Source organism: Chaetura pelagica, unplaced genomic scaffold (genome assembly GCF_000747805.2).
Source record: "Chaetura pelagica isolate M959 unplaced genomic scaffold, ChaPel_1.0 scaffold116, whole genome shotgun sequence".
NCBI classification, from domain to species: domain Eukaryota; kingdom Metazoa; phylum Chordata; class Aves; order Apodiformes; family Apodidae; genus Chaetura; species Chaetura pelagica.
The window spans coordinates 96,955-112,752 of record NW_009953655.1 but is presented as its reverse complement, the minus strand read 5'-3'; the positions used below and the strand labels follow the sequence as shown (position 1 = coordinate 112,752).

Here is a 15,798-nt window from a genome sequence, read left to right as displayed (position 1 = left end):
GCACAGATTCTGTTCAGTTGCTTTGATGCTGTTTTGTTGTTCTTGACATAATGCTGCTGCCAGAAAGAAATTTTTTCCTCTACCTGAAATTTTCCAGTAGGACTGCTTCAAGGGATCCTAAGCCCAACTGGGAATAGACCAGAGAGGTGCTGTTGAGGAGGTAATTGACTGTAGAGCAAACTTTTCATACTCAAACACAGGCTTTTGGCCACATCAGAACCTTTTTGTAGCAAACATGAGGAAGACAGACAGATGGGAAGGCTGCAATCTTGCATAATCACTTCTCAGAGTAGAATAACTCTCAAAACAGTGTTTGTGTTTTGGATTATAGCTACATGACTGAGATGCAGTTCAGTTTAGAAGGCTGTCTACCCAATGTCTTCTGCATTTGGGTAGTGTTGACATTATATAACGATTGGATCAGTTTACCAGTCACTCCAGGGGTTTGAATAGAAAAGAACTGAACAAACTTGAATGCCCTTCAAAAGAGGGGAGGGAAGACTTGAGATGACAGCAGAAATGCTTGCTGGGGGCATCTTGCCCTGGACTACTTGGAGTCTGCAAGTTCTGCCTGCTGCTTAAACTGGAGCATATTCAGATCTGTGGAGCCAAATTATCAATAGCCAGAGTGAGAGGTACAGACTGGAATATTAGAACATTTCCAGAAGGGTAAAAATTTGGGTGGAATTGATGAAACCAGGGGCATTGTGGTGTTTCTTAATAGCAGAGGATGCATCTGTTAGCATACCTACCAGAAACATCCTCTTTTTAAAAAAATCAAAGACATATGTGAGTTCTAGAGCTGGTTTGAAAGGAGCAAAATGTCATTAATTCCTCTTTGAGTGTTTATTGCCCTGGCTGGTAAGAGTAAGGGAACTCAGTTTCATGAAAACAAAGGATATTTTTCATGCCCTGAGTAGTAAAGAAGTAGTTTACAGTCCAGATACTCATTCTTCTTTGAACAGTCCAGTTAAGCAGTGCTCACTACATTAGCACAGGAAAAAGGTAGCTTGTTCTGCCACTGTGATTTGAACTTAGGGTAAATTAAAAAAAAAATAAATCTGTCTCTGGCAAACTGACCTTTTCCAAAATGTCAAAATATTCTGTTTAAATAGTACATGTAGGGGATCAGTTATGTTTGAATGTTTTTGCACTGCATGGTTATGTCTCAGGGTCAGCCCTTCTGTCTTTTACCAGTGACTTACCAGACTGGTAGGTAGAGCCACAAAATAAATGTGTGAGGGAGAAAATTATTCTGGAGAGCTTCCTTAAAAAGAGGTCCTTAAAGGACTAGTGGAAAAGCAGAGGTAAAATTATTCCTGTGTAGTGAAAGATTGACCAGTGTAGAAAGAACAGCTTGTTAAGCCACACTGCTCCTTGGCCACCAATTGCCAAAAAGAGACTACAGAAAAAGGAGACAGGATCAAACTACAGAGAGGAAACAAAAGAATAGGAGGAGTGGAAAAGGACCAAATTCACAAGGCTGAAATATGAAATGACATGCAAAGGATAACAGTAACCTCCTGCATCCTGTTTTGGGAAATTGGAGGATTGGCCTAGAAAATAGTAAACATAGTGCAAGTTTTTAAAAGACAGAAGAATGGAGCTGGTGATGTTTAGATCTCTGTCTTCTGGAAGAACTTGAAGCAAGTAATCAAGCAGTTTTTACCTCCTACCTAGAGCAAATTGTGCCAAGCTATTCTGGTTTTGTTATATATATAGTTAATAGGCATTATACAGAAGAAAAGCAACAGGTGTCTTAGATCATGGTGTGGCTTTTTTAGCATGTTAGAACATGGTCTCTCATTCTAAAATTAATAAATGTTGTGGGAAGAAAAGTTTCAGAGAAGTTACAAGTCTGGAAGGAAGTAGGAGGAGGCAGATGTGTGCGTTTTTGTCTAGTGTAGTCTTCTAGATGGCAACATAATGGAATGAAGAGCAAGCTAAATCAATCTGTACATAATGCAGTCCTGGAAGGGCCTGTAACTTGTTGGAAGGTACTGTCCATGTTTGGGATGTTTTGAGTGAACTGAAGAGGTGACTTGGGGTGAGGAAAGGTGGAATATAATGGGTATGTAAGAAACCTGAACAGCAGTGCTTAAGTTCTTCAGAGAAGAGCAGATCGCTATACTGAGGTCTGATGCACACCTGCATAGAAAACCTGCTAAAAGGAAGAGAGCTACTTGCCCACGATGCTGTTGAATAGAGAACATGGACAGGCTTGTTGTGGCAAGCTAGACATTAAGCTTAGGTCGCTAGTGGTAACTGAATTTTTTTCTAGGGTAGCTGTGGAATTTCCACTTAGGAGCATGTCAGCAGTCTGCCCATGGCAGATCCATGTCAGGGGTGAGAGATGTCATTGGTGCTACACAAGAGAATGCAAAGTGGTCTTCATTGCTTACACTCTATTCTGGACCTGCTTTTCTGCATTGTAACTGCAAAGGTTTTGCTTTGGAGTTCCTATCCAAAACCAAGCCTGAGTCTTGTATCACTGAAGTGTTTTAATGTAGCTATATTTAACATGCAAATATTTTGTTTTCTTTAAACTAACCTGTCAATTGCCACAGGACAGGTTGCCTGGAAACGTGCAGTCCGTGGGGTTCGTGAGATGTGTGATGTCTGTGACACCACCATCTTCAACCTTCACTGGGTCTGCTCCAAGTGCGGCTTCGGCGTCTGCGTGGATTGTTACAGGATGAAGAAAAAGAGCTTACACGAAGGTGGGAATGCAGGGTGCTAGCCTAAACCAAGGGGGGAGGGGGGAAACATAACCTGCATTTTGAGCTTAGAAGTCAGTAAGAACCTTAAAAAAAGACAGTAAGCCTTCCCAACAAAACAAAACATGTCACAGACCTGTGGTTTGGTGTATCAATAATAGTCAAACATGTAGCTTTACAGAGAAGGATGAAAGATGCTCTAATAAAACAATTCAATGGTTTTGTTTTACAGATGATGACTCGGATACTTTCTCCTGGTTTAAATGTGTGAAGGGGCAGGTCCATGAACCAGAGAATCTTATGCCTACACAAATAATTCCTGGAAAAGGTATTTTAAAGATTTGATTGGGATGAAAAAAGCTGTAGGTTTTTGCTGTTTTTGTGTTGCTGATTATGGTATTGAATAAAGGCTTTTTATTAATAAAGTTAGTAAAAGCTTAGTACTTGTTGTCTAAAGACTAGAATAGCCTGTGTACTTAGTACTGTTTCTGACAAAGGAGTAGCAAAAGGTCTTGTTTAATGATGTACTGTGTTTGTGTACTATTGTTTACCTGCACAGCATAAACAGTTTCTCAAAAAGTCTTAATGAATGCTGGATGTTCTTACTACATGTCCACTCATTAATGACTCTTCCTTCAGCTCTCTATGATGTTGGTGATATTGTTCACTCCATAAGAACAAAATGGGGAATAAAGGCAAATTGTCCTTGTGCAAATAAGCAGTTCAAGGCGCTGTCAAAACCAACTCTGAAGGAGGATTCAAAACAGGTATTGCTGCTCTTTCACATTGTGTTTACATAGTATAGGTTTGCCTCAGTCTACCACCAATATTTGAAGCTAGTGGTAACTGACTTTGTAGATATGCCAATCCCACCTACTTCTGATAACCCCACCATGTAGGTTTCTTGTTAAAAAATTGTATTCAGTGTTCATCTTCCTGGTTCAGTTATTTTTTCAGTTTTGGGGAAAATCTCATTTTGTCCTTTTGATACCCTGATGCCTCAGCAAGTGACCTGTCCTTGAAAAATGCTCAGTGAGAATTTTTTATAAGAAAAATAAGATCAGATTAAGAGAACCCTTGACAGAGGAGTCTTAAGAATACACTAGTGGGAATGGTTGCAAAGTGAAAGCTATCCCTTGGGTCCTGGAGATATAATAAATGAAGCATCTAAAAGAATAAGTAAGAAGAGCACTGAAACTCATAAAAGAACTAAATGTGAGTAAAATTGTGAGGGCTAGAGCAATATGGAGAGGTACTGATTGCTCTGGGGATCTTGGTAGAAAGTTTGCTGCTCATTGTATTAAACAAACAAAACACTACCATATGTTTATTTGTGAATGGATATAATATTTTTTACTTTGGAAAACAACACAAATTAATGGCTCAGTTTTGCAGTGTCTTGCAAGAAACCAGCTGAATTAAGTAATTTTAATAATGATGTATGCTCATTTTTGAACTTATTTTGAGAGTAAGAATATTATCTGAAGTGTAAGAAGCAGGCTGAACTTGATTTTGGTGTTGGGAATCAATAAAGAGATGATGAAAAATACTGTAAAGGGTTAAAAGTGAGGAAGAGGGTTGTGATTCAAAGGATGTAGTCTGACCTACCTTCAGTCTTCTGTTTCCAGTGTAAGCCTGGACAAACAGCTGCATGGAAATTTGTCTGTAAAATTAGGTGCTGCACTGGTTGTGTGAGGATAAGCTTATTAAAGTTTGAAGCATTTTATGTTATGTCATGCTTAGAATCCTTACCAAGCATCAGCAGTCATTAAGAGAGGAAATAACTTAACAATAGGCAGGCACAGGTGCAAAATAAAGTATTTGAGCAGAGAGAAGAAAATGAGCCAGTCATGCAGGAATCCCAGGTCAAAGCAGTAGTTCTGGTTAGTCTGTTCCTAAAATCTCCAAACAAGTAGATAAATCAGCTTGCATAGGAGATATACAGCAGTCTTGTGCTTGGGTTGTGCTGGCCAGGCTGGTGCTGCACTCACATGCAGGTGTGTTTTAAACCTAGCAGGTGAGTGGACCTTTGCCACCTTAAGATAAAAATGCAGGAGTGCTGCCTATTTGTTTTAAGCACCTAGGAGTGCTACCTACTGAACCTGACCTCCAGCTTAGCCCTGGTCTGAGCATCAGCTCTCACTGTGAGAGCACTGCTGTTAAAACTGCATTTGGTTCCCAAAGTAGTCCCAGAAATTGCATCTGGGAAACAGCTCTGTGCTTGTCTTGAGGGGTGAGGGACTCTGTTGCTTGCTCTTCAGGTATCCTGCTGGATCATCATCTCTGGCCAGTAAATGAGATGCAGTGCTGACCTCTTCTGGAGGACAGAAACTTTTAGAAGGGCCAAACCATTTTTTTTTTTAGTAAAAGAATGAATTTGAACATTATATTGCTTGCTTCCCCTTTCCAAGGAGAGTGTGTTTGTGTCTAATCAAGTTCCCATGTTGTTTTTTCAGAACTTGGTACCTGGAGAGAGGACCAGTCTTCAACATAATAGTTTCGTCCTGAGCCCACAAGTCACTACACATGATCCTCCTCTAAAATCAGCAATTGGAAGTAAACAAACTGCTTCAGTAAATACTTCTCCTTCGTTAAGTTGGCTGTCAAGCCTAACAAGTGGAAATGTGAATAAAGAAAACAAAGGTATGTGCAGAAGCAGTGAAGATTAAACCCTTGGTGGCTGTTTGTCAGAAGAATATCAGACCCAACAATATCTTGGGTTGGGAATGATATAATCACAGAATCTTAGGGCTTGGAAGGGACCTGGAAAGATCATCTAGTCCAACCCCCCTGCCAGAGCAGGATCACCCAGAGCACATCACACAGGGACGTGTCCAGGAGGGTTTTGAATGTCTCCAGAGAAGGAGACTCCACAACCTCTCTGGGCAGCCTGTCCCAGGGCTCTGTCACTCTCATAGTAAGAAGTTTTTTTCTGATGTTTACGTGGAACCTCCTAAGCTCCAGTTTGCATCCATTGCCCCTTGTCCTGTCACTGGACATCACTGAAAATAGCCTGTCTCTGTCCTCCTGACACTCACTCTTTACATATTTGTAAACATCGATGAGGTCACTCCTCAGTCTCCTCCAAGCTAAAAAGGCCCAGCTCCTTCAGCCTTTCCTTATAAGGGAGATGTTCCACTCCCTTCACCATCTCTGTGGCTCTGGGCTGGACTCTCTCAAGCAGTTCCCTGTCCTTCTTGAACTGAGGGGCCCAGAACTGGACACAATATTCCAGATGTGGCCTCACCAAGGCAGAATAGAGGGGGAGGAGAACCTCCCTTGACCTACTAACCACACCCTTTCTAATGCACCCCAGGATGCCATTGGCCTTCTTGGCCACAAGGGCACATTGCTATCTCATGGTCATCCTCATGTCCACCAGGACCCCAGGTCCCTTTCTCCTACACTGCTCTTCAGCAGGTCAGCCCCCAACCTGTACTGGTACATGGGGTTGTTCTTCCCCAGATTCAAGACTCTACACTTGCCCTTGTTGAATTTCATCAAGTTTCTCCCCGCCCAACTCTCCAGCCTGTCTGGCTGCTGGGATGGGTGTTCAGTGCCTGTGCTGCAAAACTGGTGCATGGCAATGACTTGGCAGAAAAGCTGGCAGGGTTAGCACATTCTTTTTGGAACACTGGGTTGACAGCCCATTGATGCAAGTATTGTTGAAAATTCAATTTGAAAATGTATTTATTTTAGAATGCATGATTTAAACACTTTGTGTTATTGAAGAAAGTGAAGTGAAAAGAGTATTTCACTTGTGTGTACTGAGGAGATTTATATATATGTACATAATACATGTATGCCTAGAGGAGCATCTTGCCTTCATAAAAACCCAAAGTATATACTTCTCATGGTTCAGAGGATTAATCCTTGCTTCATTCTCAATGTGTTCTGTTCTTCATTTCAGAGAAACTCCTCTTACCTATTTCAAAGAATGAAAACAAGCCTCTTCAGACACTCCCTAGTTTAGCTAAGCCCTCTGCAGCCCTGCAGACATTCAACAGTGCAATATTAACTCCTGTGAGCAACAACAACACAGGCTTCTTGAGGAATCTGCTGAACTCTTCTGGAACAAAGGTATATGGAAAACTGTTTTACAGGTTTGAGTTGATACCAGACTTAGGCTACTGCTCTAAACCTGCAAACAGCTACTACAGACATGAATTCCCATGGGTAAAATTGTTAATTTGGGTAAAAGGACTGAATTTAATGTGTTGTTGCTGTGCTCCACATAGTGCTTCCTAGAGCACATAGTGGTACCCTGAGTTTGGTGAGGGATTGGGGACCAAGTGACAAAGCAGATGAATTTACTTGGGCTAATATCTATCAGATGTGTTGATTTGCATATCCATTAGACTCAAAAAAGAAGCATCAAGGAAATTACAGATGGAAGCAAAAACATCCTGTGGTGGGTGATTATTTTTATCATACCTTGTTTGCAGACTGGTTCACTTCAGATGTTTCTGGGCTTTATTTGCTCTTATAGAGAGGACTTGAAAATGGTGGGGTAAAATACTGGCTTTGATAGTTCCTTCATGAAAGTGTGTTTCTGGTCTTTGATAAAAAGACAGTCCTGGTCCATGCTGCATTTCATGGTTTTCTGTAGTGTTGCTGAAATGTGTAAATCAGAGCAGAACTTCTTATGCTAGAATGCATGAAAAGAGTGGCATTGCTGCCTAAGGATGGTGAGTTTTTAGACAGGAAAGTTCTGCAGGTGTTTGTTTCTCTGCATGATTGTGAGCTCAAGTGGAAACTTTTGCAAGTGGAAACATTTGCAAGTGGCAGATATTTTAAAGTCTGCAAGATTAGGCAACAGCAAAGTGCACCAACTTTTTTTTTCCTTTCTCTTTTTTTTTGTTGTTGTTGTTTTGTTTATCAGACAGACAATGGACTCAAGAGTACACCCAAAATCCTTGATGACATTTTTGCCTCCCTGGTGCAAAACAGAACAGTGACAGACTTGCCTAAGAAACCCCAAGGCCTGACTATAAAGCCCACGATCATGGGCTTTGACACACCTCACTACTGGCTGTGTGATAACCGCCTGCTGTGTCTGCAGGACCCCAACAATGAAAGTAATTGGAATGTCTTCAGGGAATGCTGGAAGCAGGGACAGGTATTTCAGTTTTTCTGCTCTTTTCCATTTTCAGTTCATGTGCTTTTGCCCTTTAATAGAAGAGCAGGTACAAACTTAGTGTGATAAGCAACGCTGAATCTTCATCAGATGCACTACATGAGCACTGTTAGATCCTTGGATAAAAGCAAAAACATTTCACTATTTGAATATAGTTTCTATATGCACTGCTGAATTTCAGGCTCTGGATAAAAAACTGCCTTATAGCCTGAAATAAAGAATGGGCTAACTCTGGTAAGGCAGGGTGAGCATTTCTTTTGAAAAATACAGTGTTCAAATGTTCAGTATGTTTCATGTGTTACCCTTTTCTAGTTGGAATTAAAATGGGGGGGATTTAAAAATTCTTCAGAATATATTCTCTTTCTTTGTAGCCTGTAATGGTGTCAGGAGTACATCACAAATTAAATGCAGACCTCTGGAGACCAGAGTCCTTCAGGAAGGAGTTTGGCCAGCAGGAAGTAGATCTGGTTAACTGCAGGACCAATGAAATCATCACTGGAGCTACTGTAGGGGATTTCTGGGATGGATTTGAAGACATTTCAAGTAAGTAGTGTGAATTTCTATTCCAAGAGGTAAAATATTCAGCAGCAATAATCTTGCCCTAGCACAAATTTCCTGTCCTTAAGCAGCAGAAAAGGTGTTCTAGGCTTTCCCTTTGTCCTGGACAATGTATCTGCAATGTGTTCTCACCATGTATGCCTACAGGATGGTGGACTGGATGGAAATTTTCAGCCCTGAGTAGGCTCACTTACACCTTTCTTTTGTGTTACTTGATCTTTGAACAGATTTGGCTTTATCATCAGCCACCCTGGCCTCGGACAGAAGAGATGCCTGAGCTAAATTGTAGGAAGTGCTTGGGGAGGGGAGCTGGTGAAGGCTGCTTGTCTAGTCTGAAATCTCCTGTCAGAACACTGTTATCTCAGCTGTAATATACCCACTGTGGTGCCAGAGGAACTTGTATGTCTTCGGTTCTCTGTAAATAGTTGTGGAATTAACATTATTTTAAGATAGGGATTTTTTTGTATTGATTCTTTGCATTTTGAGTTGTGCAGCTGTTGGAAACTTAAGATTTGTTAACATTTGACAATAGGTCGCCTGAGAACAGAAGAAGGAGAGCCAATGGTGTTGAAGCTTAAAGACTGGCCTCCAGGAGAAGACTTCAGAGACATGATGCCATCTCGGTATGAACTCACAAAGCAACTGTTCTTCATTTGTGTAGTACAGCCCCCAGATAGTGGAACGTAGGAGTACTGTTCTGTTTTGACACCTGTTTCAGCTTTGAGAAGCAGCTGGTCACATGTGAACAATTTTGTTTCTCAGAGATGCCTGACATAGCTGGAAATGCTGAACAAGTTTTGTGATTAACATTTATGTAGTTCATTGTATTTACTGCTGAGTAAAGTGAGTACCTAAAATAACTACTGATAGAGTTACACTTGGAAAGCTTCCTGAGAGCCTCAATAATATCAAATGTAAAGTTCAGCTGAAGCTTATTTTTGCAAACCCTATTTTTCTGATTTAATCTGTATTAGTTGATGTGATTGCACAAGGAAATAGCATTACTTGGCATTACTCTAGAGCAGTTAAATTTGTTTATCTGCTATATTCTTGTCTTGCTTGTGTTGTTCCTTTTCACATTGTCCAGTAAACCCCCTGGGGAAAGGAGTAGAGCTTCCTGACTGGAGAAAGCTTTTGTTGCAGTCCATTTTAGTCTGTCTTTTTTGTTTAGGGTTGTTTTGTTGTTGTTTTGTTTTTTTTTTTACCAGTTCCTAACCTTAAATTGTGCTGTATTTCTGTAGGTTTGATGATTTGATGAAAAACATTCCATTGCCAGAATACACAAGGAGAGGTGGCAAGCTCAACCTTGCCTCTCGGCTTCCCAACTATTTTGTACGACCAGATTTGGGCCCCAAGATGTACAATGCATATGGTAAGGAATGTCTCATTCCAAAGGTCGTGTTGACCACACATTCAGATCAAAATTTGCTGTAAATTATTAATCCTTGCTGTTATAGACAATTTTATTAATTCCATTAATCTGAAAACCTAATTTTGGCTCACTTAGAGGTATTAGTCCAGAGCATTATATAATGTTTTTAAGTGTTTTTTGTCCAGGTGGTTTCAAGCCAATAATAATTATTCCCAGTCTTCCAATCAACTTGCTCTATATGTGCATACACAGCCTCTCCTTCCTATAGCTGGCCAGGTGTATTGATTGTTTTGCTGCTTCTGATTGTATCACTTTTGTTATTTCTCCTTTTTGGCCTGTATAATTTAGTTTTTAATCTTTTCTTGAGCAGTTCTTTCCATGATTAGTTCATATGCTGTCAATTAAAAGACACTGAAAACTTTGAGCAGGATCATGGCCAGTAAAGAGACTTTGGCTAGTAAATACTGCAGCATCAGCCTTTTAGGGATTCTCTTTGAGAATGCTTTATCTTAAACTGCTGTAGAAACTCTTTTCTAGCAGGTTTTACACAGGATTTTTATGTCATGCAGGTCTAGATACCTATGAATGTGTCATCCTGTAAAATAATCACTTGGGAAGGCACAAACAATATGGGGCAAGCTTCTGGATATGAAGTATTTTATATGAAGGATATTGCTGTACCAGAATAATTTGCTAAGAGAGGTGCAAGGTTTCTCTTTTGTTTTACTAATGTACCTGCTGCTTTTTTGTTTGTTTCAGGCTTAATAACACCAGAAGATAGAAAATATGGCACAACAAACCTCCATCTGGATGTGTCTGACGCAGCTAATGTTATGGTTTATGTGGGTATCCCCAAAGGCCAGGCTGATCAAGAAGAAGGTAAAGTCTGTCTTGTGCCCTGGTAGAGTTATTTCTGTGGTTGGAGGGAGAGTCCTTCAGTGTAACTGCTTGTCTTTCCTCTCAACAGAAGTGCTTAAAACCATACAGGATGGTGATTCGGATGAGCTGACAATTAAGCGCTTCACTGAAGGTCGAGAGAAGCCTGGAGCTCTGTGGCACATTTATGCTGCTAAAGATACAGAGAAGATCCGGGAATTCCTTAAAAAGGTAACCTGTTGTATCTTAAAAACTGGTCTTCTGTCTGGGGAGGTTTTCAAATAGATAACCTTGGACTTTTCTCCTCCTTTCTACATCCTAGTTATTCTGGAAACAAATGTACTTTGGTTGTATCCAAGACAGAACCTTGTGTGCCATGAACTTGTAGGATCTGAGGAGGGTAGTGAGTTGAGGTTGGAAGTCACCCTGTTTGGGGGTACAGTGCTTTTGTCCACATTCCTCACAGCACAAGGGATGTCATGTAATGAACAAAGAAATAGCTGGTTTAGATTCACACTTTAATCTTAAACTAGATCCTTCTTGAAAGCACACATCTGAGATGTTTTGGGGAAATGTGGTGCAAAAAGGTCTTCCTTGTTCTCTTTTCCTATTTTTTTCCATACAAGATTTGGATTAAAGGAAAAGCATGAGGAAATTTTGGTTATGTTTTCATATGAATTAAAGGTTCAGTAAAGATGTGTTATTGCATCCAAAATGTAATGTAGTGCTTGTTTAAGTACTTAAATTCACAAATGGTTCAGAGTTTGTGGTGATCTGAATTTTGGAACTTCTTTGGTGTTCTGAAAGTGGGAAGAGCTGGTATGTGGCTGTTTAAAAGGATAAATGGGATGATGTGAACAACTGTTGGCTTTGTCAGCCTGGCTACTGTCTTGGGCAGAGGCTTTGAGAGGCTACAGCAGGTTTGGGTAGTATTAACAAAGAACAAATCTTATACTTGATAAAACATCATACTGACTTTGATAAGCATGGGCAGTGTGAGTTTTGGCATCTGAGTCTCACACCTCATCTTGGTCCCTTGTAGCAGACTTGCCTGCAGGTGTGAGGCTTTTCAGCAGCTTGTCTTGGAGTAGAACCAAACTGTTTTATCTCCTCCCACATGAGTTTCTGGGCTACAGTCCTGGATGTCAATCATTGCCACAGCAAATAAGTTTTAACCTGCAACTTCTTTTTTTTTTTTTCCCCCCCCCATAAATTCCTTCCCCACACCCCTCAAATTTCCAAAGTACTTGTGCTGCCCAGCCTTGTTTCTCCTGAAAATCCAGTTAGTGTCCTGAGCTGGGGTCAGTGAGCACACTGGCTAACTGTGGCCTCAGGGCAGACACTCGGTTTTTCCAGTTACAGGCTGTGGAAATGTAAGAGTATTGATCCTATGGATGACAGTGGGTCCCACTATGAACGTGCTTAACCCTTCTGTTTCTTCATACTGTACATTTGGGTCACTTGCCTTTCTTTTCTGTACCTTTGCAAAGCATGAGTGAAGCAGGTGGAACAAGGAAATTATGCGTCCTTGACAAACTAAGGACTGAGTAAGAATCCAGACCTTCCCTTGTGTAACTCCTAGACCAGATCAGGCAGTGCCAGTCATTCTCTGGCATGCTGCACATGGAACACCATGGATACATCCTGACTGACCAGTGAGACTGGTGGATTGTAACACCTGTTGACTTGTGACTTTTCAGGTTGCAGAAGAACAAGGTCAAGAAAACCCTGTGGATCATGATCCCATTCATGATCAGAGCTGGTACTTGGATCGATCACTAAGGAAACGACTTCACCAAGAGTATGGAGTTCAAGGCTGGGCCATTGTACAGTTTCTAGGAGATGTAGTTTTCATCCCAGCGGGAGCTCCACACCAGGCAAGGACCAAGGGCACTGTAACAGCCTGAATGCTTGGGCAGACATTTGAGCATCTGGCTAATGCTTGTTTCTTCTCTCTAGGTTCATAATTTGTACAGTTGTATTAAAGTTGCAGAAGACTTTGTATCCCCAGAGCATGTCAAACATTGCTTCTGGCTCACTCAGGAATTTAGGTATCTGTCGCACACGCATACGAACCATGAAGATAAGTTGCAGGTAAAGTACCAGTGCTCAGGATGAGCCCCCTGCCCCTCTTAACCCTTTCAATAAAACCCACCAAAAAACAATAGCCAACCCTCACCAAACCCATAAGGGGCATGTCCACACAACCCAAGTTGCTTTCATGTCCATAATCAGCTTTAATGCATTGGATCTTGAAGAGGAATTTCCTCTGGTTTTTGAATTGCTGGAGTTTTGAGAAAGCCTTCTCAAACTTCTCCTGAGATTCTTTGGAAATGTTTTTCTTCCATTTATTTTGTTTTCCCTCTAGCTGAGCTTGCAACACTTTCCTCAGGCTAGAGGGTTTCAGTTTGTATCCCATTAGAATCTGGTCCTTAGTGGTTGAAGTAAGGCTCATGCATATGAGCATGTTTAAACTGGAAGGAGAGCCACATGGGGAAGACAGAAGTGTTTTCTGGATGTCAGAGGCCTCCAACCTGACCCTGTGTGTTTACTTGTAAAACTGAAGGCCTTTTCTTTTCCTCCTAGGTGAAGAATGTCATCTACCATGCTGTTAAAGATGCAGTTGGGATACTGAGAGCGAATGAGTCCAGCCTTAGCAGACCATAAAGCAGAAAGCCTTAACCACACACACTATGAAACAGAAGCGTTGGCAGCTGTTTTAACTACTCAGTCAGGACCTCTGAGGACTTTGAGATTATATGAATGTTACCTCATCTTCCTTTCAGCAGTACCAGAGGATCGTGGTACTATGTTCTGTGTATTCTTCCAATGTTTACAAACCTGATATGTATATGTAGTAATATGTATGGACTGTGGCATACTGTGAATGCTCAGTTGCAATAGAACTTTATATGGAGTTGCTCTCCAAACTGTACAAAATACCTCCTATAGAACTGTCAGAAACTATTCCAAATTATTAATTTGAAAAATACTATTCAAAACATTGTAAAGCTTCAATTTTTAAAATTTATTTTGGGGTGGGAGGGAGTACCGAGTCACCTGATTTAATAACCAATTTACATGAAAATAAGAATGCAGTTCTGAAACTTCACATTAACATAGAACTAGCATTTAAAAGTAGCTTTAAGCTATTGTATAGTAACATAGAGATGGGGGTTAACCATCTTTAGGTAAATGTATTTAAATTTCTAAATGTTAAAAGACTTTTAATCAAATGTCTCTGTTTGAAACTGCTCTTTAATTTGAACTGATGTTTGATTCTCTGGTTTTTAACACTGAATGGTCTACATAAAATTCTTCTATTTCAGATATTGTTCCTTGCTTGGCTTCTTCAATTGACTCTGCAAAATGTAATTAATGCTTCACAATGCAAAGGAAGATTCTGTATCCAATACTGTTCATACTATTTTTAAAGTCTCTGAAGGCTTAGAGGATTGAATTTAGTGACATCTGTTTAGAGCTTTTTTGGTTAACCCAAAGCATGACTTGGCTTGACCCTTGCTTCTCAGCTATTGCCTGTTCTAAGGTCTGTGTCAAATGAGCTTTGCATCTTCAGCCTTAAATGGCACACACTTTGCAGCAAAATTACTTGGACTGAGAACATAATAAACTAGGCAGAGAGGGGTCAAGAGTGAAAATGAGCATCTCATCTAATGAGATAAGCTGAGATAAAATGAACCTTTCTGTTCTCCCCAGGACTGATATGCACAGGGTAGCTGTTTGAGCTAGGCCTTGGGGAGACCTCTTAGTTAGCCAAAAGTCATTTTTCTGAACTCTGTGTAACAAGCTGACAAACTCTGCAAATTCCCCTCCCCACAGTACTTCACTTGCTACTCTTGATCAGCTCCCACTGTTCCAAGTCTCTTAAGGTGACAGGATTTTTTTCAGAGAACCTTCCTCTTATCCATCCCTCAGTATCCAAAGTGGCTGCAGTGACCTGGAGAGAGCAGGAATCTCTTAATCAAGTTAAAGTGGGCTCTTAAAAGGTTTGTAACTGAATCATAGAATTGTCAGAGTTGGAAGGGACCTCTAGAGATCATCCAGTCCAGCTCCCCTGCTAAAGCAGGATCCCCTAGAGCACATTACCCAGGGTTGCATCCAGGTGGGTCTTGAATATGTCCAGAGAAGGAGACTCCACACCCTCCCTGGGCAGCCTGTCCCAGGGCTCTGTCACCCTCACCCTAAAGAAGTTTTTCCTCATATTTCCATGTCGCTTCCCATGTTCCAGCTTGTGCCCATTGCCCCTCGTCCTGTCACTGGGAACTACTGAGCAGAGTCTGGCTCCATCCTTCCTGCTCCCACCCTGAGAAACTTGTAGGCATTGATAAGGTCTGTCCTCAGCTTTCTCTTCTCTAGCTAAAGGGTCCCAGCTCTCAGCCTTTTCTTCTTTCTTTCTTATGAGATGCTCCAATCCCCCAGTCATCTTTGTTGCCCTCTGCTGGACTCTTTCCAGTAGTTCCTGTCTCTCTGGGATCCCAGTTCAAGAACTGGACTCAGTTCTCCAGATGTGGACTCAGCAGGGCAGAGCAGAGGGGGAGAATGGCCTCTCTTGACCTACTGGCCACATTCTTCCTTATGCAACCCAGGATTCCATTGGGCCTCTTGGAAGCAACGTTCATGGATCATTTACTGTCTACCAGGAATCCCAGATGCTTCCCAGAACTCCTTTCCAGAAGCTCCACCCCAAGCCTGTATTGGTGCATGTGTTCAGGGAGAACTTCCCTCCACCTCTACTTGCTGAGGCCTCTAGGTGACAGTAGCTACTGGCCTGCTTCTGGTTGCTCCAGCTGGCTGCCATAAGGAAAAGCACTAGACCTTGAATTTGGCATTCTGTGCTTCAACTAGTTAACAGCCTTAAAGGCTGAAAGTTCTCTTGCAGTGTCAAGTCTGAAGTAAATTAACTCCAGCACTCCAGTTGCTTTTCCTGGAGCCAGCTGGAGTGTCTGTGGGGATGAGGTGCTTACCTCCCAGCCACTGATACTATCCACACTTAGGTACTTGCAGACACATGAAAAGACCCATTGTTGGAGTTGGGAGTGTTCCTATTGAGACACTGTTGTTCAATCTGGTTTTATTGCAGCTGTACCTACCCACTCTTACTTAAGACTCTTTAACTG

The 15,798-nt window shown here is 41.3% G+C and overlaps 1 protein-coding gene across 1 annotated transcript in view; it reads left to right on the top strand.

Annotated features, from left to right (window-relative positions):
- KDM3A (lysine (K)-specific demethylase 3A) overlaps window positions 1-13,988 on the top strand; it is a 29,516-nt gene extending 15,528 nt beyond the window's left edge. The window contains exons 12-25 of the mRNA XM_010000223.1: window positions 2,568-2,720; window positions 2,950-3,045; window positions 3,357-3,484; window positions 5,174-5,360; window positions 6,628-6,797; window positions 7,600-7,836; window positions 8,226-8,397; window positions 8,945-9,035; window positions 9,654-9,784; window positions 10,544-10,663; window positions 10,752-10,891; window positions 12,361-12,537; window positions 12,620-12,754; window positions 13,247-13,988. Of these exons, the coding sequence (XP_009998525.1) occupies window positions 2,568-2,720; window positions 2,950-3,045; window positions 3,357-3,484; window positions 5,174-5,360; window positions 6,628-6,797; window positions 7,600-7,836; window positions 8,226-8,397; window positions 8,945-9,035; window positions 9,654-9,784; window positions 10,544-10,663; window positions 10,752-10,891; window positions 12,361-12,537; window positions 12,620-12,754; window positions 13,247-13,327 (2,018 nt within the window). The 3' untranslated portion in view covers window positions 13,328-13,988. The remainder of the gene's footprint in view (window positions 1-2,567; window positions 2,721-2,949; window positions 3,046-3,356; window positions 3,485-5,173; window positions 5,361-6,627; window positions 6,798-7,599; window positions 7,837-8,225; window positions 8,398-8,944; window positions 9,036-9,653; window positions 9,785-10,543; window positions 10,664-10,751; window positions 10,892-12,360; window positions 12,538-12,619; window positions 12,755-13,246) is intronic.
- Window positions 13,989-15,798: the final 1,810 nt, after the last annotated feature.